This window comes from Bombina bombina, chromosome 2 (genome assembly GCF_027579735.1).
Source record: "Bombina bombina isolate aBomBom1 chromosome 2, aBomBom1.pri, whole genome shotgun sequence".
In the NCBI taxonomy this organism is placed as follows: domain Eukaryota; kingdom Metazoa; phylum Chordata; class Amphibia; order Anura; family Bombinatoridae; genus Bombina; species Bombina bombina.
Genome location: NC_069500.1, coordinates 479558041 through 479583167, shown reverse-complemented (window position 1 = coordinate 479583167; position 25127 = coordinate 479558041). Strand labels below are relative to the sequence as shown.

Below are 25127 nucleotides of genomic sequence, written 5' to 3'. Positions count from 1 at the left end.
ATGCAGAGGAGGGGTATGGGATGCCAGACACCCCAGTGGACCCTGACCAAAAGGATACGCAGTGTGATCCTAAACAGGACAGTCAGCTGGGGGCCAGCAGCAAGACCCCCACATCACCCCAGGCAGCCTTCACCCAACAGGTACAGCACTCATTTATTTTACATGCAGAAAATATAAATGCATAATTGCAAACTCTCACAGACATTGGGTTTGCTGAATGTAAAACCCATTTTAAAGTCAGAATGCAGATAGATAGATGGCTAGATAGACGATAGAGTTATATATATATATACACACACATCGTTTGTATACACATACAAACTTCGTGTTCGGTTAAGTAATAAAGAATGGCATTTTTATATACAGTGTAAAGCTAGTAAGCTAGTAATCCCCCCACACACACACATACTTAAGTTCATTTTAATTGTTACCCACCTGCAAGAATGCACAATGTGTATATGTATTTGATGCTTAATAATATTGTTAGAGCATAATATTTAATTAAGGTCACAAGCACAAATCCATTTTAAGACGATGTACAATTATATTTATGATTATAACTACATGGGAAGAAACTGTCTCATATATTAAAAACTGATAGAAAGTTTTTGATCTATAGAATGTGCAGTAATTTTTATCAGACTAATATGTTTCCGATTACATGAAAACATCTAGTTTCATGTTTGTTGTATTTCCTAGATAGTCACAAAAATGAATTAGTGTTTTAAGTCAAAATGTAGTCTTTTTCTTTCTTTCTTTTTTCTTTTAAACATTGTTAGTAAACAACAAGAACTTATTGACAGCCGTAATGTGTATTACACATATACCTGTATATGTAATTTTACAAAAGTATCTCTCATTTACATAGAAATATGTCAGTTGCAAGTTAGCATATGAATTAAATTAATATGACAACGTTTTGTGTAAACTTTTCCAAATCCCCATAGTTGTATTTTCACATATGTACATAAGAGCCATAAGAGTAAATTTAAAATATTATATACAAATACTATATATCAGCTTCCACTCTAATTAGTCCCTTCATATAGCTTTTTATTAGTCCCTTCATATAGCTTTTACTCCCTTTGTATTTTGTGTGTGTGTGTATGTATGTATTTATGTATGTGTATATTATATATATATATATATATATATATATATATATGTGTGTGTGTGTGTGTGTGTATGTATGTATTTATGTATGTGTATATTATATATATATATATATATATATATATATATATATATATATATATATATATATATATATATGTGTGTGTGTATATATGTATTTATGTATATATATATATATGTGTGTATATGTATTTATGTATGTGTATATTATATATATATATATATATATATATGTGTGTGTGTCCAGTCATTCAGGTCCAGTCTGTATGTATATATATATATATTTGTGTGTGTGTGTATTTATATATATATATGTATATATATATATATATATATATATATATATATATATATATATATATATATATGTGTGTGTGTGTGTGTGTGTGTGTGTGTCCAGTCATTCAGGTCCAGTCTGTATGTATATATATATATATTTGTGTGTGTGTGTGTATTTATATATATATATATATGTATATATATATATATATATATATATATATATATATATATATATATATATATATATATATATATATATATATGTGTGTGTGTGTGTGTGTGTCCAGTCATTCAGGTCCAGTCTGTATGTATATATATATATATATGTGTGTGTGTGTGTGTGTGTATGCGCAAATGCATGGTTATGAAAAAGTTATACAGTTCTGAAATTAGTGGATTTTTAGATAAATCATAGAGTATCTATTACAAATATTTCATTTCCAGAATTTTAATGTACTATTCAGCCAGAAGTTCTTTAATAGTTAATATAGTTAGATCCATACAGAGGATACCCATACACCATACTGTACTATGTCATTTATAAAAAGTGCTGCAGAAACTATAAACATTATATAATTTGGTTCATTATTACCAGAAAGTAATTGCTAAAGCCACACCCAGATCGTATTTTTATATTAAGGCGAAAGTAGATTTATTCAATTGTATTTATTTATTTAAAGGGCATGGAAGGTATAAAGGTGTTTTTGCACGAGAGAGAGTTGTGGCTGAAGTTTCACGAGGTTGGCACAGAAATGATCATTACAAAAGCTGGAAGGTAAGAGAATCTTCTTTAGCATACATTTAATACTGCTACATTTTAAAACAGGGATCTAAGAAGCACATTCTTTTGAAATCATTTATTAATCACACGTCTTTGCCAATTATTTTGTTCATTAAACTGGCTGACAGGTTCTAATAAATAGCAGAACTACCTCACAAGGGTCTTTCATAGTTTTAATTGTAAATGTCTCAGGCTGGCATCCAGAGCAAGGAAATGTTTGTAAATGGAAAAATGGTGAGAAAGACAAAAAGTACAGAAAGTATCAGAGAGTAAATTAGAGAGGCCGATAGAAAGAGAGAGAATGTCAAACACAAATGTAATTTTTTATGACACACACTTATATAAAATTATTTAAAAAAAAAGAAATGCAGAATAGGAAATGTGAACAAAACATTTAAATAGGTTAGTAAACATAAAATAGGGAGAACTATATAATTTGATGGTAGATAACAAAAATACAAAGTCCATCAAGTTAACCCAAGTGACGTTACTTATTTCTTAGGATAGCCTTATGCATGTCCCAAGCATTTGTATTTGTTTACAGTCCTTGTGATTACCACATCTAGTGGAGGTTTATTCCATGAATCCACCACCATTTGTGTAAAAAAAATGCTTTCTCACTTTTCTCTTAAATCTGCAACCCTCTAAGTTAAGCTTATGAAACCATGTTTTAGAGTTTCTTTTTGTGTGGAAAAAGCTTTCAGCTTCCACTCTATTAGTCCCTTCATATAGCTTTTTATTATTTTAATCTTACTCCCTTTGTCTCTCTCACGTCTCATATGATAGTATATGTGTATATAGGATAGAGGTAGTGAGACAAAGAATGGGGGGTCTATTAAATAATGGTTATAAGTAAGACAGAGCTAGAGAGTAAACGTGTAAAGGACTAGCTCCATATAAAGATACCTAAAAAGAATACTTCCCATTCCCAAGCCTGCGAGGTTTAGCTGATGGTTAGATAGTGTTGGTTTGGCCGGGACAAGTTCCCACCACCCTGGAGAACTTCCAAATTAGAACAGGCCAGAGTTGGCAAAGCCTCGTGAAGCTGCTATAGGTAAGGCTTAGTATCTCCGGCTGAGGATATAGACAGTTGTTTATATTTTACTTTTTTTTAGCACTTAGCTTTTTATTTGCACGACAAATCATAAACACATCTTATGCGTTCATTATAAAAGTAACGTTTTGTATACGTTGTGATAAATGAATGGCACTGGTGTATAGCTATGTATATACATATTTATATATACGGCATGTATGTACATATTTTAATTCGGACTAGTGGTATTCGTTTGCTGTGGTAGATAAAAACCTGGAGTTTTAATGGTTAATACTAGTTATGTACTTAAACATTAAAAGACCATTACTAAAGCGTGTTCCTGAAAAACTTCTCAGTACCCTAAGCCTTCAAGTGATAAATTGGTCTCTCCAAATACTTTGGCGTATCTAGTTTCCTTTGAGGAGAGAAAATGGCTTTTACCGCAGTTTTGTTTAAAAGAGCGAATACGCTGCATTAGTTGTGCCAGAAATCTAGGCAGCATAATAATATACACAAAGAGACATTGGGCCTCTATATCAAGCGTCTCACCAGGGGCTGTTAGTAGCACTAAAAAGTTGGAAGGAAATGTAAATCTACTTCCTCTGTGTTCAGTCATATCTGAACTGCGTCACAAATTGTAATACACACGTTGGGCAGGTTTTTGGCGGACATTCGTTTTAATAACTGCAAAAAAGCGAATTCAAAATGTATGAAATGCTCTAAAAATCTTTGCTTGGGTCAGTGTGCAGGTTTATTATTATTTTTAATTTTTCATAATATAATTTAACAGCTTTATTGTTTTTTTTTATCTGCAAAAGCATGTTTACTTAGTGAAATCCTATACAAATACCAGTAATTTAACAGGTTTCATAAGACAATATTTTAGATTTGGGATGCCCCAGAAAGCATTATGTAATTAGTTGACTAGGCATGTGTTTGCAGTGTTTTATTAATGCTTCTTATTATGTTAACGAGAAAACGTAAAAGTGGTGTGTCATTACCATATTAATGCAAGACCTGTGCTAATAAAGGCTTATAAAAACTCTGCAGTTTGCAATAAAAAACTCTGAGAAACTTCAGGCATTTAAGAGAAAAAACTCAGTAAAAATATTGAGAATTCTTAAAGGGACATGTTACTCAAATGCTGAATCACTTGAAAGTGATTCAGTATATGTGCAAAAAGCTGACAAGAATATATCATATGAACATCGCTGTAAAAAAAAAAAGATTTCACCTCAAAATATTTCACCAGAGTAAGAGCTCTCTGAACAGTTGCCATTCCACTATTCTACTGTCCTCTGCATAGTAAAAGAACAACAGCAAAACAGCCAATCAGCATTATCAGTGCTGAGTTCACACTTTGCTTTACTATAATCTAGAGGGATTCCGCAATAATCTCTCCATATTTCCTATTAATGGGACATCAAACACTAAACGAATGCTAGATAGAATAAAAGATTAGTCTGAGAATAACATGTAGATGTATTTTTTAAAGTTTCTTTAGCTGTTTAAATATTGACAAAACAAGTGTAACGTTTTAGTGTCTATATATCAATGGGAGCTGCCATGTTGTAACTTAGGTTACATTCTCTGCTGTGGCCAATTAGAGACAGTTATAAATAGGCCACTAGAGTGTGCAGCCAATGGCTGTGTGGAATATAACAGTGCTCTGCACTTCAATTTCTAACAGGCACTGAAATGCGCACTATTTTAAAAAATGGAATTACAGGAAAAGAGGACAAAATAAATAATGAAAGTATATTGCAGATTTTATTTATATATGATTTATCATTTTATATTACCATCTCAAAGTGTTTAATGTCCCTTTAATGTTCCAAACTGAGGAGGAAATAAAGTGACAGTGCATGCACACACCAGATGCTTGCTCCCTTGGAAATCACAACAAAAGCATCCTGATTGGAGATTGGATCCTTAAAGGGACAAAAAAGGCCAAAACTGTAAAAGTTATTAGTGTTTTTCAGCTACTTACACATTCAAACACTGTACTTTCTCAGAGTGCTGGTAGTGGTGTGTATTCCATCAGTAAATACTTAATTGTTGTCACACAAGCCACTGCTGGCTCTCTGAGAAGTTGCAGTGTTTGAATGCTGGTGCACAGGGTGCATGGCTCTGAAAAACAGTAATAACCTTTACAAAAAAGTATTGTTGGTAATGGAAGAATATTGCAAAACTGTTTCTATTCAAAATTAAATGCACACATGCACATTTCAGTTTTGACCTTTCTATCCTTTTACAATGGGATGTGGCTACTGAAGTCATTTTGAGGTAAATATCCTTTTTTATATATAGATGTTCCCAGTAAACAACCATTGAAGATAAAGTATGGTGGAACCTGATTAGGACCACAACATTTTTCTTTGGGCCCTAGTACCAGATCTTTCATTACCTGGTAACACCCCTTGTTGTAAAATACCTATGGATATAAGGAACCCAAATGGGGAATATACAATATTTTTTTTTATGTATATATATATATATATATATTTAAATTTCAGAATATTACATATTTTTACTACAAGGGGCATCATTTATCCAGAAGTATTTATTTAAAGCGACATGAAAGTCAAAGTAAATCTATCATGATTTAAAGAAATAAATAAAATTCAAATTTTTTCCACTATCACATTTACCTTGTTTTTTTGGTATCCTTTTTGAAGAGCGTATTTATGTATACTCAATTTGGCTAATTTGTAAACTTAGTTGTAAGGACTTAAATCTGAAAATTGGATAAAAACTACCTTTTAGCCGAATTGAAAGTTTATAAGTATTTATTTTGGAAATATACAGTAAAATAGTTGAAGATGGTGTGTTTGCATTTTAATCCTTTGTATTAAATGATCTCTTTATTTAAATTACACTAATTAATGACTGACAGCTTTACCTGCTAAATATTTTACATATGATGCTGGCTGTAGTTAGATTCTGAAAATGGGGATTGAACTCAAAATGTAATTTCACATAAAAGGTTTTATGGCATAGTGAGAAAAAACATTGCAATTCCCCTTTCATGATGTATTTTGCCTGCTGTCCCTGTAATATAAATTTGAAAAAAAAACCCAAAACAAACAAACAACAAAACAAAAAAAAGCTGGAGTGCATTGTGTGTTATTCTGAACTCTTTTGTATCTGTTATTTTAGGGGGATTAAACTCAAAATGTGTGTTGTATCTGTTATATTAGCCCACGTAATCACACAAGGTGCTTATTTCTGAGTTAAAATAGGTTTAGAGGGACAGTTAACTCCAAATGTTTTATTGTTTAAAAAGATAGATAATTACCCAGTCTTGCAAAGCCAACATTTTAACCTCATTGATTACCTTGTATCTAAACCTCTTTTGACAGCCCCCTGATCACATGGCTATTTAGATATTATCTATTGACTTGCATTTTAGCCAATTAATGCAGTGTCAGCCACAACTCAACGGGAGAGAGCACAATGTTATATATAAATGGCCCACACGGATTAGCAGTCTCTTGTTGTGAAAAGCTAATAAAAAAGCATATGATAAGAGGCTGTCTGTAGTGGCTTAGGAACAGGCATTTCTTAAATGTTATAAAGTTTATTAATATAGCAATGTTGGTTGTGCAAATCTGGAGAATGGGTAGTATAGGCTTTATCTTTCTTTTGAAACAATAAAAAGTTTGGTGTTGACTGTCCCTTTAAGCAACTATTTTTTATTTTTTTATTTTTTCTCACTTCTTTATTGCAGAGTGTACTAAACTAGCATTCTTGGGCTGCACAGCTCCAGCATACTAATGACTGTTAAACACCTTTATGTCAGGACAGGATCAATAGTTGAATGCATCTGTGTTTATAGTGAATAGACAGGGGAATATAGTAACCATGTTGGTCTATTAATTCAGGATATATTAATACCTTTTTATTGAACTAACATTTTATATTAGACAATATAGGGGTATATGTGTAAAAATCTGACTGTCCAGACAATTTTTTGAAACAAGTTAGGTGGAAACAGCATGAGGAAGTCTGTTGAACAAGGCTGCTTCAACTTGGTTTTGAGATTACGTTCTCTCTTGAAAATGTAATGGTATAAACTTAATCTGCCTTTGACCAAACTGAAACACACTCAAGTTTTACCATCTTGTATCCTGACTTGTCAAAACTGTAATATGATTGGCTGCATGTTTATTCTTGTTTTTAACTAATTCTGCAGTATATTGCATGTTCAGATAAAGGAACATTCCAGACAAAATTAGAATGCACAAAAGTGCATTTTAATTTTGAATAGAAGCATTTTGCAATATACATGTATTAGCAAAAATGAGTCTGTTTGAAGAGTGTACATAAATATGCTTTGTACACCAGCATTTTAAGAGACCCTAAGTTGCTTGTATTATCTGGTAATGACTCAATTTGCATAATTTATTACATGATACATACAAGCCCAACTGGCTCTCTGAGAAGCTGCAGTATTTAAATGCTGGTGCACTGAAAATATCTAGCTACGCTCTTCATGCACGTGCAGAGAAGAATGTTAACACTACAACTAGAAGCATCTTTGCCAATATATGTATATTGTAAATATGTTTCTGTTCAAAGATGTAATTCCCCTATGTGCATTTCAAATTTGACCAGAATGTCCCTTTAAAATAAAATTAAATGGTACAATGTTGCTTTAAAAAATACTTTTTAACAGACTTTATACTTTTTTAAGTTAAACTTATAATTGAGAGAGTGTTATTTTCAAATTTATAGTAAGTATAAATGTATTTAAATTGAAATATATGTTAAAAATAAAGGTGTGGAGGGTTGGCATCTGAATGTTATAAATCCTAACCCTTGCAATCTGTCAGTTGAATACTATGCAGCAAATCCTGACTTTAAAGTGAATGTAAATTTTGATGCTAAAGTGCCCGGTTTTTAAAAATTCAATTAAAAACAGGGGCACTTTAATTCATCAAAATTTACATTTCACTCCTGTTGTGAAAAAAAACTTACCTTTTAATCTTGACAGCAGCTTCAGCTTCCTCCACCTGTCGCAAAGCCTCTTCCTGGGTCTAAAATGAGGAATCCGGCTTCCTCCAATCACGGCGTTGAATTAGACACTGATTCCCCCGGGGGGGGGGGGGAAGCCGTGATTGGAGGATGACCTATCCATAATTTCTGACATCAGAAATGGCTTGCAACGACCGGAGGAAGCTGGAGCTGCTGTCAAGATTAAAAGGTAAGTTTTTTTTCACAACAGGAGTGAAATGTAAATTTTGATGAATTAAAGTGCCCCTATTTTTAATCAAACTTTTAAAAACCGGACACTTTAGCATCAAAATTTACATTCACTTTAATGTTGGATAGATTTAAAGAGCTGACCTCAAGTTGGTTGCAAGTTGGGTATTTGTGGATAGCCTACATCTAATAGTCAGCAATTGTTTTAACCTATTCACTACGTAATTTCTGCATTTCTGCATTACAGATTGTGTACTAGGATGAACAGCATTTGATATAAAATCATTAAAAAGAATATACAGATTGCAGCTGCTTTGGTTCTGAGAATAAAATACAAATTACATCTTTAGTCTCTCAGTGTGTGTGTAATTATGAAGGTTTCATAAGAAGCTAGCTTCTCTTACCCAGTAAGGAGACATTTTTAAATAAGTTAACTCGTCATTCTCAGTTAACAAAACTGTTTTGAACTGTGTTGGAAAATGCAAAATGTCTGGTTTACATTTAAAGAATAGCCAATTCCATCATGTTGAATATGTCTGCTAATATTTAGGTAAATGTGGATCTTAGTTGGCTGCTGTTATATAGTTTTTAAAGGAACATTAAACACTTGGTAATATAAAATGATAAATCATATATATAAAAAAAACTCTGCAATATGCTTTCATTATTTATTTTTTCCCCTGTTCCTGTAATTCCATTCTGAAATTGTGATCTTTTCAGTTCCTGTTAGAAATGGAAGTGCATAACACTGTTATATTCCACACAGCCATTGGCTGCACACTCTAGTGACCTATTTATCAGTGAAAGTAACGTAAGTTACAACATGGCAGCTCCCATTGTTTTATAGACACCAAAACTTAACACTTATTTTGTCAATATTTAAACAGCTAATTTTCCATGTCATTTTAAGTTTAGGTATGTTTTTTGTTACCTTGTACAAATGATTTCTTTATTATTTGAATCATGAACATGTCCTAAGAAAACATATTGTACAATGTTAGTTCATTCTAAAGATACATTTATACTATTACATCTTTCTTTTCTCTTTCCTTATCTTTCTAAATAAAAGCATTGTAATATAAAATATAAATAGACCAGTTTTTTACATTTTTACATTTTGAAATAATTATCTTAACAATTTGTCAATAAAATACTGTCTGTCTGTTGATCTATCTATCATCTATCTGTACAATTCTTTTATTAGGGTTTATAAGTATTCAGAATCAATAGATGGACTGTGCTATTGAAGATACTTCCAGTACTAATAATGTCACAAGAATACAAGAACTTTATAACATTGGCTACATGAACTTTTATGTTATTTTTAGCTATCAGTGTCTGAATTATTTACAGGTTTATAATCAACAGAGTAGATTTGCATAATCAACAAATGCAAGATAATAAGACAATGCAATAGCACTTAGTCTGATCTTCAAATGAGTAGTAGATTTTTTTCTGACAATTTTAAAAGTTTTGTCTATTTCCACTCCCCCTGTACCATGTGACAGCCATCAGCCAATGAAAAATGCATACACCTACCATGTGACAGCCATCAGCCAATCACAAATGCAAATACGTATATGCTGTGAATTCTTGCACATGCTCAGTAGGAGCTGGTGACTCAAAAAGTTTAAATATAAAAAGACTGTGCACATTTTGTTAATGGAAGTAAATTGGAAAGTTGTTTAAAATGACATGCTCTATCTGAATCATGAAAGTTTAATTTTGACTTGAGTGTCCCTTTAAAGTGAAGGTCAATTTTCATCAATGAGTGCCCGGTTTTTAAAATACTTTTAAAAACAGGGGCACTTTCATTGATGAAAATTTACATTGCACTGGATTTGAAGAAATACTTACCTTTTACTTCTGCAAAACCGGATCGCCGATCTCAGCCTCAGTTCCTCTGTACTGACGTCAGACATGACAAAACCGGCTTCCTCCAATCATGGCTTGCACCCCAGAGCGTCCAGCTCGTGATACCCGGCTGTGATTGGAGGAAGCCAGTTTCGTCATTGCTGTGGTCTACAGCAGGAAGAAGAAGGAGGGGGATCATCGATCCGGCTTTGCTGGAGTAAAAGGTAAGTATTTCTTCAAATCCAGTGAGTGCAATGTTTATTTTCATCAATGAAAGTGCCTGTTTTTAAAAGTATTTTAAAAAACTGGGCACGCATTGATGAAAATTGACCTTCACTTTAAAGTATCTTACCAAGTAAATGCATACCATGATATCTAGAGCCTTATGTAACCTTTCATTTGAAAGATTGAACTATGTGTCTTATAATTGTTTATTTTTAGTGGAAAGGGTTGCACAGAAATGAGATTTTATAATGATTTATTTTTTGGCTTTGAGAAAGAGAAATACAATTTCAGATCATTCCCAAATGTATCACATTAAAACAGGTTTAGAGAGATTATCTCCTTTTTTAAATAATGGTATTTATTCCCCTTTAGGTTGCAAGAGGACTAAGACTTGATCTATTTTACTGTTTATCCCCAAGAATCAGATCACAAACATATGTAAAAGTCTGAGGGGGCTGTTGTCCTATAAGGATGCAAATGACGGTGACAATTTTGTTTAAAATAAAGCTCATTTGATTATGTAAATCTGTGTTTCTTTGGGGCCGTAGTACAAATGTATTAACATTTGCAATCACCGTCATTACACATCACTAGTAATAATTTGAGAATGTAATTTTTCAAATATTATGGCCCTTTATTTATAGGCTACATTGTATTTTAGATTTTGTTTTCCACTTTATCTATGTGTATGTCTAACGCATATGGAAATTACATACTTACGTACAGCCAGTCAAGTATGCACCATGCAATTATATAATTAAATCATATGATATACATAACTGCATACTAAACTAAGGTGCACACTAATATAATTAACATTAATACTATATTATACTATATATTTTCTAGCTAATAATTGTTCTTTCAGGACACATAAACTAAACATTATATTTCTAACCTGTAAAATAAATCAATAATAATTTGATCATATGGCACAGGCTGGCAACTTTTTATGAGCGCTGTGTAAAAGTAAAAAAATAAATTGATATTGTGTGCCAGCCTTATCTTTTGTATAAAGTTTCAAAATAAAGAACAAATACTTATGTAATAATAATCACAATAATGATCAGATTGGACTCCTGACTTTGCAGCCATGATGTTAGCCACATATACACATCAGATCAAACCCTTGACCCTACAACTCCTTTGTCAACCTATAGCTATATCAGACCTCAAGTCTTAGAGCCAGATTATCTAAAGCTCTATGGGTTGGTGAGATTCTATAAGAATGCTTACCAGTACTTCTATTTCCCTGGTGGAATTATCTAAAGCCACTTTTCTCGCTAAGGGGCTTATACTGCATTTTCATATGGTATGGAGATGCATACATTACAAAAGTGCAGTAGGACATTGTAAATTAAATATCATACAAAACAAATAATTGAACCATTCAGACATAAATACGCAGGGAAAAATTGTTAAGGTGCATCAAAAATCTTAACAAAATTGTTCACCAAAAATTGTATTTTATCAAAAACGTAAAATTTGTATGCAAATTACACAGGAATAAATCATATTAAATATGCACAGTGTAAAACATAGTTTAAGTACGCTGAATGTGCCAAGAAACATAGAAATTTAAACTTAGAAGAACAAAATACAAAGCGTAATTGTTGTTTTATAGTAAAATGGGCATTCCATGGGCGTGTATGAAATTGTCTCTCAAATCCAAGCATAATTATCTAAACATTTCTGCACTACAGATCTCTGGTGTGGTCGCGATAAAATACGCAAAATACTTAATACCCAAAAAGAAAAACACATACATATGAAAATAGAGGAAGAACCACGTCAGGACTAGTGTAGTTTAAATAATCGGCCCCTTAGTCACCTGGTTCTAAAGTTCCTCTAGCCCATAACCTTAAAAGGAAAGCGTACTGTAAAGTTGTTTTTCCCTTAATGTGTTTCCAATTACTTGTTATGCCAGCTGCACTATGAGAAATCACTTCTTTAGTTTTATTTTTGTATACAAAACAACCGGTTTTGCTCTTTGAAACCACAACCCATAAAAAGAGGTTGAGCTTGCAGGGAAATCAAATCTCATTAACTTATCCTTTTCTTTAACATGCATGCTGGACAAATGGATCATTTGGAGAAAAATTTAAAGTGCACTGTCCGCTTAAAGGGACATGACACCCAAAAAATTTATTTCATGATTCAGATAGAGAATACAATTTAAAACAACTTTCTAATTTACTTCTATTATCTAATCTGTTTTATTCTCTTGGTATCATTTGTTGAAGGAGCAGCCGTGCCACTACTGGTTTCTAACAGGTGAGCCAATGACAATCAGTTTATATATGCAGCCACTAATCAACAGCTAGAACCTAGGTTCTCTGCTGCACATGAACTTTCCTAGATAAACATTTCAGCAAAGGACAACAAGAGAAAGAAGCAAATTAAATAATAGAAGTAAATTGGAAAGTTGCTTGAAATTGTATTCTCTATCTGAATCATGAAAGAATTTTTTTGGGTTTCATGTCCCTTTAATTTCTCCAAACCTCCCCAATTGCAGTCTATTCCCCCTTTATGGCAGAAATGTGAAAAGGGTGGAACCAGAGGCCATGTCTGCCCTCATTGCCCTACTCCAAGTGTCATTATAAATGACTTAGGCCTAGATTTAGAGTTCGGCGGTAGCCGTCAAAACCAGCGTTAGAGGCTCCTAACGCTGGTTTTGGGCGCCCGCTGGTATTTGGAGTCAGTGATTAAAGGGTCTAACGCTCACTTTGCAGCCGCGACTTTTCCATACCGCAGATCCCCCTACGCCATTTGCGTAGCCTATCTTTTCAATGGGATCTTTCTAACGCCGGTATTTAGAGTCGTTTCTGCAGTGAGCGTTAGAGCTCTAACGACAAGATTCCAGCCGCCTGAAAAAAGCAGGAGTTAAGAGCTTTCTGGCTAACGCCGGTTCATAAAGCTCTTAACTACTGTACCCTAAAGTACACTAACACCCATAAACTACCTATGTACCCCTAAACCGAGCTCCCCCCACATCGCCGCCACTCGATTAAAAATTTTAACCCCTAATCTTCCGACCGCCACCTACGTTATACTTATGTACCCCTAATCTGCTGCCCCTAACCCCGCCGACCCCTATATTACATTTATTAACCCCTAATCTGCCCCCCACAACATCGCCGCCAGCTACTTAAAATAATTAACCCCTAATCTTCCGACCGCAAAGCGCCGCCACCTACGTTATCCCTATGTACCCCTAATCTGCTGCCCCTAACACCGCCGACCCCTATATTATATTTATTAACCCCTAATCTGCCCCCTCAACGTCGCCGACACCTACCTACACTTATTAACCCCTAATCTGCCGAGCGGACCTGAGCGCTACTATAATAAAGTTATTAACCCCTAATCCGTCTCACTAACCCTATCATAAATAGTATTAACCCCTAATCTGCCCTCCCTAACATCGCCGACACCTAACTTCAATTATTAACCCCTAATCTTCCGATCGGAGCTCACCGCTATTCTAATAAATGTATTAACCCCTAAAGCTAAGTCTAACCCTAACACTAACACCCCCCTAACTTAAATATAATTTTAATCTAACGAAATAAATTAACTCTTATTAAATAAATTAATCCTATTTAAAGCTAAATACTTACCTGTAAAATAAATCCTAATATAGCTACAATATAAATTATAATTATATTTTAGCTATTTTAGGATTAATATTTATTTTACAGGCAACTTGGTATTTATTTTAACTAGGTACAATAGCTATTAAATAGTTAAGAACTATTTAATAGTTACCTAGTTAAAATAATTACAAAATTACCTGTAAAATAAATCCTAACCTAAGATATAATTAAACCTAACACTACCCTATCAATAAAATAATTAAATAAACTACCTACAATTACCTACAATTAACCTAACACTACACTATCAATAAATTAATTAAATACAATTGCTACAAATAAATACAATTAAATAAACTATCTAAAGTACAAAAAATAAAAAAGAACTAAGTTACAGAAAATAAAAAAATATTTACAAACATAAGAAAAATATTACAACAATTTTAAACTAATTACACCTACTCTAAGCCCCCTAATAAAATAACAAAGCCCCCCAAAATAAAAAATTCCCTACCCTATTCTAAATTAAAAAAGTTACAAGCTCTTTTACCTTACCAGCCCTGAACAGGGCCCTTTGCGGGGCATGCCCCAAGAAGTTCAGCTCTTTTGCCTGTAAAAGAAAACATACAATACCCCCCCCCCAACATTACAACCCACCACCCACATACCCCTAATCTAACCCAAACCCCCCTTAAATAAACCTAACACTAAGCCCCTGAAGATCTTCCTACCTTGTCTTCACCATACCAGGTTCACCGATCCGTCCTGGCTCCAAGATCTTCATCCAACCCAAGCGGGGGTTGGCGATCCATAATCCGGTGCTGAAGAGGTCCAGAAGAGGCTCCAAAGTCTTCATCCTATCCGGCAAGAAGAGGACATCCGGACCGGCAAACATCTTCTCCAAGCCGCATCTTCTATCTTCTTCCATCCGGTGCGGAGCGGGACCATCTTGAAGCAGGCGACGCGGATCCATCCTCTTCTTCCGATGTCTCCCGACGAATGACGGTTCCTTTAAAGGGACACTAAACCCAATTTTTTTCTTTTGTGATTCAGACAGAGCATGCAATTTTAAGCAACTTTCTAATTTACTCATATTATCAAATTTTCTTCATTCTCTTGGTATCTTTATTTGAAATGCAAGAATGTAAGTTTAGATGCCGGCCCATTTTTGGTGAATAACCTGGGTTATTCTTGCTGATTGGTGGATAAATTCATCCACCAATAAAAAAGTGCTGTCCAGAGTCCTGAACCAAAAAAAGAAGCTTAGATGCCTTCTTTTTCAAATAAAGATAGCAAGTGAACGAAGAAAAATTGATAATAGGAGTAAATTAGAAAGTTGCTTAAAATTGCATGCTCTATCTGAATCACGAAAGAAAAAATTTGGGTTCAGTGTCCCTTTAAGGGACGTCATCCAAGATGGCGTCCCTCGAATTCCGATTGGCTGATAGGATTCTATCAGCCAATCGGAATTAAGGTAGGAATTTTCTGATTGGCTGATGGAATCAGCCAATCAGAATCTAGTTCAATCCGATTGGCCGATCCAATCAGCCAATCAGATTGAGCTCGCATTCTATTGGCTGATCGGAACAGCCAATAGAATGCGAGCTCAATCTGATTGGCTGATTGGATCAGCCAATCGGATTGAACTTGATTCTGATTGGCTGATTCCATCAGCCAATCAGAAAATTCCTACCTTAATTCCGATTGGCTGATAGAATCCTATCAGCCAATCGGAATTCGAGGGACGCCATCTTGGATGACGTCCCTTAAAGGAACCGTCATTCGTCGGGAGACATCGGAAGAAGAGGATGGATCCGCGTCGCCTGCTTCAAGATGGTCCCGCTCCGCACCGGATGGAAGAAGATAGAAGATGCGGCTTGGAGAAGATGTTTGCCGGTCCGGATGTCCTCTTCTTGCCGGATAGGATGAAGACTTTGGAGCCTCTTCTGGTCCTCTTCAGCACCGGATTATGGATCGCCAACCCCCGCTTGGGTTGGATGAAGATCTTGGAGCCAGGACGGATCGGTGAACCTGGTATGGTGAAGACAAGGTAGGAAGATCTTCAGGGGCTTAGTGTTAGGTTTATTTAAGGGGGGTTTGGGTTAGATTAGGGGTATGTGGGTGGTGGGTTGTAATGTTGGGGGGGGGGTATTGTATGTTTTCTTTTACAGGCAAAAGAGCTGAACTTCTTGGGGCATGCCCCGCAAAGGGCCCTGTTCAGGGCTGGTAAGGTAAAAGAGCTTGTAACTTTTTTAATTTAGAATAGGGTAGGGAATTTTTTATTTTGGGGGGCTTTGTTATTTTATTAGGGGGCTTAGAGTAGGTGTAATTAGTTTAAAATTGTTGTAATATTTTTCTTATGTTTGTAAATATTTTTTTATTTTCTGTAACTTAGTTCTTTTTTATTTTTTGTACTTTAGATAGTTTATTTAATTGTATTTATTTGTAGCAATTGTATTTAATTAATTTATTGATAGTGTAGTGTTAGGTTAATTGTAGGTAATTGTAGGTAGTTTATTTAATTATTTTATTGATAGGGTAGTGTTAGGTTTAATTATATCTTAGGTTAGGATTTATTTTACAGGTAATTTTGTAATTATTTTAACTAGGTAACTATTAAATAGTTCTTAACTATTTAATAGCTATTGTACCTAGTTAAAATAAATACCAAGTTGCCTGTAAAATAAATATTAATCCTAAAATAGCTATAATATAATTATAATTTATATTGTAGCTATATTAGGATTTATTTTACAGGTAAGTATTTAGCTTTAAATAGGATTAATTTATTTAATAAGAGTTAATTTATTTCGTTAGATTAAAATTATATTTAAGTTAGGGGGGTGTTAGTGTTAGGGTTAGACTTAGCTTTAGGGGTTAATACATTTATTAGAATAGCGGTGAGCTCCGATCGGAAGATTAGGGGTTAATAATTGAAGGAAGGTGTCGGCGATGTTAGGGAGGGCAGATTAGGGGTTAATACTATTTATGATAGGGTTAGTGAGACGGATTAGGGGTTAATAACTTTATTATAGTAGCGCTCAGGTCCGCTCGGCAGATTAGGGGTTAATAAGTGTAGGCAGGTGTCGGCGACGTTGTGGGGGGCAGATTAGGGGTTAATAAATATAACATAGGGGTCGGCGATGTTAGGGCAGCAGATTAGGGGTACATAGGGATAACGTAGGTTGCGGCGGTTTACGGAGCGGAAGATTAGGGGTTAAAACTGTAATGCAGGGGTCAGCGATAGCGGGGGCGGCAGATTAGGGGTTAATAAGTGTAAGGCTAGGGATGTTTAGACTCGGGGTACATGTTAGGGTGTTAGGTGCAGACGTAGGAAGTGTTTCCCCATAGGAAACAATGGGGCTGCGTTAGGAGCTGAACGCTGCTTTTTTGCAGGTGTTAGGTTTTTTTTCAGCTCAAACAGCCCCATTGTTTCCTATGGGAGAATCGTGCACGAGCACGTTTTTGATGCCGGCCGCGTCCGTAAGCAACTCTGGTATCGAGAGTTGCATTTGCGGTAAAAATGCTCTACGCTCCTTTTTTGGAGCCTAACGCAGCATTTGTTTTAACTCTCGATACCAGAGTTAAATTTATGGTGCGGCCAGAAAAAAGCCCGCGGAGCGTTAACAGCCCTTTTACCGCCGAGCTCTAAATCTAGGCCTTAGATTGCACACTCAGCACACGCGCCATAGGTTGATAACCACTGTCATAGGGATGACTTTAAAAATTGTAGAGAATGTGATTTCATATATCTATACAGTTTTCTGTCATGCTTTTTATAAATCAAAACTGGTAATACTGACTCTATTAATTAGTTAATTTTCCCTTTGTGCATAAAGCTTTTACACCAGTTACAATCTTGAAGCTAATCATAATCATTAATTAGTTTTTAGATGCATTAAAAATGTATGCTCCACTAATTTTGGTTCTGATAGGGCCTCTGTTAAATGTCAGCAATATTTATCAAAACCAATAAAGGGTGTTAAAGGGCCATAAAAGTGAAAAAAAAAAAACAGGCTTTCATTCGGGTTGTGCACCTAGAGCTGCTTTGGGTCAGTACAGTTTCAGATCTCTGCAGCTCCTGAATGACACTTTACCTATGTGTTTAACACATTTGCAGGGATTAAACACAAAGATTTGCAGGGTCGATAGGGATAAAATAACGTAATTTTCCCACTATAATGTTTCTTAAAGGGAAAGTATACACCAATTTCATATAACTGCTTGTAATAGACACTACTATAAAGAAGAATATGCACAGATACTGATCTAAAAATCCAGTATAAAACCTTTTAAAAACTTACTTAGAAGCTTCCAGTTTAGCACTGTTGATGAGGTTAAGCTGGGACACCCACTGAAAGGGGCTGGGAAAGCAAGCCAAGCAGATACTCCCCCTCCCCTTCATATGAAAAGACCCTTTAGATAACCAGGAGTCTGTAGACATCAGTATGCATCTAAAACTTTGGGGCTTGGTTAAGATTCTGACAATCAGCACAATTTTTTTAAAAAAATGAGAAAAACTATACATTTTTACAAAAACACAATTCCAGATTGGCTATATAAATGTATCAACTACAAAACATTTATGCAAAGAAAAATCTTTAAAGAAAATATGCGCTTGTAAAGACTCAAAATACAGGGACAAAATATAGAGCACACATATGCCAAACATAGAACGCAAAATTGCCCCACAAAGAACGAAAATTCTATTAACAATTTGAATGTATTATGGTTAGAAAGGGTCATTATTATAACAAAGTTAAATTAAAAATTTTTATTTTTCACTTATATTCTCAGCCTTATTTTTATTTTTCACTTTATCATTTCATATTTTTTATTAATATTTTTACTCATTTACTTCCCATTTAGTTTTTATCTATTTATCAAGGTATTCATTATGAGAATTATTTATATTTATTTACTAGTTTTTTCAGTAATCCTTATTTTTTACTTCCGTTATATTTAAACAATGTTTAACAATATTAAGTATTTTATTTATTGATGTGTACCTATCAGTGTTGCCGCAGAGTTAATACTATAAGCCTCAGTAACAAGCTGAAGACACTTAATAAAGGCTATACACTCACCGAGGCAACACTGATTGGTTTAGACCTCAGTCCCTTCAGGATTGGTGAAAACCAGGTTTAAAAGGCCCACACTGTCACACTCTATCAGCCTCCGATGAAGCGCATGTACGCATGCGCGAAACGCGTCAGGCGTTCCTAACTGTGACCCTGTATACCTGTACCTGTACTTATTTGGTCTTCAAATAAATTTATGATTTCCAGCAATTCCACTGTGAGCAAGCGTACCTCTCTCTTTGCCTGTTTAAATTAAAAATACACATAGTCTCACCAAACGTGCCTGCTACCTCCCAGTAGAGTATTGTTGCTCAATTGCCTACCTAGGTATATTTTTTTTACAAAAGTTTAAAGTAAACATGTAAGAGAAAAAAATAATGTGCAATTTTGCCCCATGTAAAACACAAATGTAATGGATTACTTGCAGACAGCAAAAATACTACGTAAAAAAAAACACGGGTTTGAAATGATAAATCCGGAGAACTTCATGCTTCGAATAGAGAAATTCATCATAATTCACCCCAGCTCGGCTTCTAAACAGTGCAGATTAAAGGGATACTAAACTAATTTTTTCTTCTTTCATGATTCAGATAGAGCATGCAATTTTAAGCAACATTCTAATTTAATCCTTTTATCAATTTTTCTTTGTTCTCTTGCTATCTTTATTTGAAAAAGCAGGAATGTAAAGCTTAGGAGCCGGCCCATTGGTGGCTAAATGTAGCCACCAATCAGCAAGTGCTACCCAGGTGTTAAACCAAAAATGGGCTTGCTCCTAATCTTATATTTCTGCTTTTTTAAATAAATATATCAAGAGAACGAAGAAACATTGATAAAAGGAGTAAATTAGAAAGTTGCTTAAAATCGTATGCTCTATCTGAAACATGAAAGAAAAAAATTGAGTTTAGTATCACTTTAACCCCGTAAGGACCACAACACTTTCCCATTTTCTGACCGTTTAGGACCAAGGCTATTTTTACATTTCTACAGTGTTTGTGTTTAGCTGTAATTTTTCTCTTACTCATTTACTGTACACACACATATTATATACCGTTTTTCTCGCCATTTAAAGAGGCAGTAAACCTCGGAAATGATGTTATATGATTCTGCACATAGTCCATAATTATATAACATTATCTTAGCCAAACATATTATTGCCCGTGAATTTGATAAAAAAAGAGGGTTTTTCAGACCGCTCTTGCTCTACTCAGCGGGTCTGGTTTTCCCCTTGAGCACATCTGGGCAGCTGTCTAGTCACAGCCTGGCCCAATCGCGCCATTACACTCAATGCAGCTCGCTCCTGCTCTGTAATGGCGCGATCGGGCCGGACTGTGACTAGACAGCTGCCCAGATGCGCTCAGGGGGAAAACCAGACCCGCTCAGTAGAGCAAGAGCGGCGGTCTGAAAACCCCTCTTTTTTTTAAATCAAATTTCACAGGCAATATTATGTTGAATACATTTTAGCTAAGATAATGTTATATAATTCTGCACTATGTGCAGAATTATATAACATTATTTTCGAGGTTTACTGCCCCTTTAATGGACTTTCTAAAGATACTATTATTTTCATCATATCTTATAATTTACTATAAAAAAATATATAAAATATGAGGAAAAAATGGAAAAAAACACACTTTTTCTAACTTTGACCCCCAAAATCTGTTACACATCTACAACCACCAAAAACACCCATGCTAAATAGTTTCTAAATTTTGTCTCGAGTTTAGACATACCCAATGTTTACACTTTCTTTGCTTTTTTTTGCAAGTTATAGGGCAATAAATACAAATAGCACTTTGCTGTTTCCAAACCACATTTTTTCAAAATTAGCGATAGTTACATTGAAACACTGATATCTGTCTGGAATCCCTGAATATCCCTTGACATGTATATATTTAGAAGACATCCCAAAGTATTGATCTAGGCCCATTTTGGTATATTTCATGCCACCATTTCACCGCCAAATGCGATCAAATAAAAAAAATCGTTCACTTTTTCACAAATATTTTCACAAACTTTAGGTTTCTCACTGAAATTATTTACAAACAGCTTGTGCAATTATGTCACAAATGGTTGTAAATGCTTCTCTGGGGTCCCCTTTGTTCAGAAATAGCAGACTTATATGGCTTTGGCATTGCTTTCTGGTAATTAGAAGGCCGCTAAATGCCGCTGCGCACCACACGTGTATTATGCCCAGCAGTGAAGGGGTTAATTAGGGCGCTTGTAATGTTAATTTTAGCTTTAGTGTAGTGTAGTAGACAACCCAAAGTATTGCTCTTGGCCCATTTTGGTATATTTCATGCCACCATTTCACCGCCAAATGAGATCAAATAAAAAAAACGCTCACTTTTTCACAAGCTTTTTCACAAACTGTATTATGCCCAGCAGTGAAGGGGTTAAGTAGGTAGCTTGTAGGGAGCTTGCAGGGTTAATTTTAGCTTTACTGTAGAGATCAGCCTCCCACCTGAAGCATCCCACCCCCTGATCCCTCCCAAACAGCTCTATTCCCTCCCCCACCCCACAATTGTCCCCGCCATCTTAAGTACTGGCAGAAAGTCTGCCAGTACTAAAATAAAAGGTATCTTTTAATTTTTTCCCCACACATATTTACATATTCTGCTGTGTAGGATCCCCCCCTTAGCCCCCATCCTCCCTGATCCCCCCCAAACAGCTCTCCCCCTCTACCTTACTGTGCACCATCTTGGGTAAAGGCAGCTGTCTGCCAGTACACTGTTTGCCAAAAATAATGGTTTTATTTTTTATTTTTTTTCTGTAGTGTAGCTGCCCCGCCTCAATAGCCAACCCCCCACAACCTCCCAGATCCCTTAGATCAAAATCCCCTCCCTCCTCTCTCCCACTTTGTGTCCAAAAAATGTTCCATAGTGTAGCGGTTCACACCCACTCCCGCCCTGTGCACACACATATTTAGACATGTATATGTATGTATTTCTATGTTAAAGCCGTTTGCATGCCTGAGATCTCATATCTTTGAGCCTTTATAACTTTTTTATGCAATATTTTTTTATCAACAGTGTTACCATAAGTATTACTGTACTTTTAAATGTCATTTTGATGTGTTTAGTGCAACTTTTTTTTTTTCAAGTGTAACAGTTTACCATATCTCTGAAGATGCAATATCCTGATGCGCATAAAATTCAATTGCACTAAAGCAAACGCATTTACTTTCAACTTGTAATATGCATGCAACTTCTGACATGTTCCAAGAGCCGCGACAAACCCCTTATCGCTTGTGCGCAGCAGTTAGTGCGCCACTCCAAATCTAGCCCTTACCTGGGTATAAATAACAAGGATGTTATCACTTGTATTAAAAAAAAAAAGAATAAGTTGATTTTAAACACTTACTTTATATTTTTATGATCCATTCTGGATCTGTTAGTCGTCCATCCCTAAGGCCGCACCTGCTTGAGGGAAGTATTTGGGGTGCAGCCTACAAGAATGCTGATTTTCCTCCTTTTACTTCCCTCCAAAGCTTGTTCATGAGCTTTGCTGCCTGGGCAGACAAGCTGCATATGCTGTGTAGATTCTTGTAACTTGTGCAACTATAATCATATCTTCAAATGAGACATGCAGCGCAGCTTTAGAGTGGTGGCTTTGGTTACAATGTCAGTAAGAGAAAAAAGCGGATTACAAAGGGTGGAGTCAGCGGGACAATATTTGGAAATACTTTGCATTCTAATTTACTTCTTTGAACAAAAATAAAAAAAGAGCTTTAGAAGGTATCATTTTATTTGATTTATTTGTGTTCATAAATATTTAGCTTTACTATCATTTCAAATTTCATTTGCAGACATAAATGTACGCAAATTATATTATTAAAGGGATATGAAACCCCCAAAATGTATTTTGTGATTCAGACAGAACATACATGGCATTCTTTGTTGAAGAGATGCCTAGGCAGTTGTCTGGAGCACTACAAGGCAGAAATTAGTGCTGCCATCTAGTGCTCTTGCAAATGGTTAACATTCTTGCAAAACTGCTGCCATATAGTGCTCCAGACACATGCACACCCCTAAGCTTACGTCCCTGCTGTTCATCAAAAAATACCAAGAGAAAGAAGAAAATTTGATAATAAAAGTAAATTACAAAATTGTTTAAAATTGCATGCTCTATCTGAATCATGAAAGAAACAAAAAAATAGGTTTCATGTCCTTTTAAGTAATAGCAAAATTAAAAAAAACGTGTCCCCCCCCCCCCCCTGAAAAATCAATCAAGTCTAATGCAGCATTTCATTCTAAAGCTAGCTGCACAAGATGATGGATACAGATACATATAGAAAACACTTTGCACAACTTCATTCTTATACTTAAAGATTTTGTTACTCATCTAAAAACTTACTGGAATAAACAAACAAATATGAAGCTTGTATAGGACAATAGTGAAAACTTTATTTAAGAAAACACAGAAATAAAACATGCAACACCAGCCAAATGCCCAGCAATTTAAAACATGCGTTTGTTTAGAGCATCATAATGAACAGGTGTTGATACATCTGAATAAAAATAACTTTGATACCCTAAGAATAAAATTAAAAATACTATGCCAAGATATGCATCACTTACCTTTTTGCTAACCTATTACTCACACCTCTTCAGATAGTAGTAGTAATGCATCTGATGCAGAATATATCTGTGCAGTAGTTATCTGATCCCAAGTATGAAATGCCACAACATCTTTCCTAGCCTGACAATCTACATAGAAGCCCAAGAGGCAGGCAGACAAAACTAGCTTTGAACATTTGAAATCATCATAAAACTTTACATACATAGTTTCAAAATTAAACATAAACAAATTAAACTTACCATATATTGTTTTTCATGCTGATTGTATTTCTTTCTTTATGGGTTATCTAATGTTTGATGTTGAAGTGTTTCACTATTCAAAATACTTGCTTTATCTGTTTATTTTTTCTTTATTATTGTATGATACCCAGCAAATACAATAATAAAAAAATGAAACAGGACTTAAAATATATTTTCTTTTGTAAAATGATAATGGTCCACAGTCATCCATAACATATGGTATATATTGTCCGCCACTAGGAGAAGGTAAAGAACCCATATCAGAGCTTAAAATCCCCCCAACCTCCAATATCTCTCTTAATTTATTTCTTGGCCTCGTAGGAGTTGGTTGAGAATAGAGGCGTTTCCAGCTACTTTCTTATGAATTTAAATGTGAGACTCAGAGTCCCTGCAAATTATCATTCACAAATAGGACAGAAGGGAAACTTGACAGCAGCTGAATGACACAGGGATATAGGAATACCCTGTTATATGCCCAGTATTTCCATATGGGACTTCAGCCATAACTACCCTCAGGTGTCACAGGGACTAGTTCTTAGCCTCCCCCTGAGAGATACAGGTATTTCCTACTGCAATCCTCTGAGGTACATGTACCTGCACTGGATGGGCTATCTACTGGATACTGCTGCAGCTGCATTGACAAGGATTTTACATGCCTGGGAAGCCAGTGGATGCGTGCTGCATAAGGTAAGTTACTTTATACAGCACACACACAGCCCAGAGGCTATTAGTAGGTACTCTGACACAGGTACAGCATAGCTGGGGAATTTAGCTTGCTCTCAATGACACACTTTTTTCTTTTTTTTCTGGTCCCTACCTACCCTATTCTTTTAGGGACATAGCCAGGTAACACTATTGTCATTTACAGCCCTCTGGAAGCTCTGGGGAAATATTTATGCCACATTTTAGAAAATAGGTGCATGTCAGCAATTTCTAAAGTTCTTAATGAGTAATTCATTTTTCTAAGCACTACCCCTTGCAGGAGCTGCCAGGGAGTTACTTGGGCAAAAGTCTAGAGCCTGGGAGCATGTAATGCAGTTTCAATAAAAGTGTAAAAGGAGTTATCAAGCTAAGTGAAGAGTGTTCTCTATCAATTTTATTATTTCTGTGTATGTA

At 35.1% G+C, this 25127-nt stretch overlaps 1 protein-coding gene across 1 annotated transcript in view; it reads left to right on the top strand.

The window, feature by feature from the left end:
• Positions 1-25127, top strand: part of TBX5 (T-box transcription factor 5) — a 212320-nt gene that overhangs the window by 7 nt on the left and 187186 nt on the right. Inside the window, exons 1-2 of the mRNA XM_053702156.1 lie at positions 1-140; positions 2097-2191. The exon at positions 1-140 is cut by the window's left edge and continues 7 nt beyond it. Of these exons, the coding sequence (XP_053558131.1) occupies positions 1-140; positions 2097-2191 (235 nt within the window). The remainder of the gene's footprint in view (positions 141-2096; positions 2192-25127) is intronic.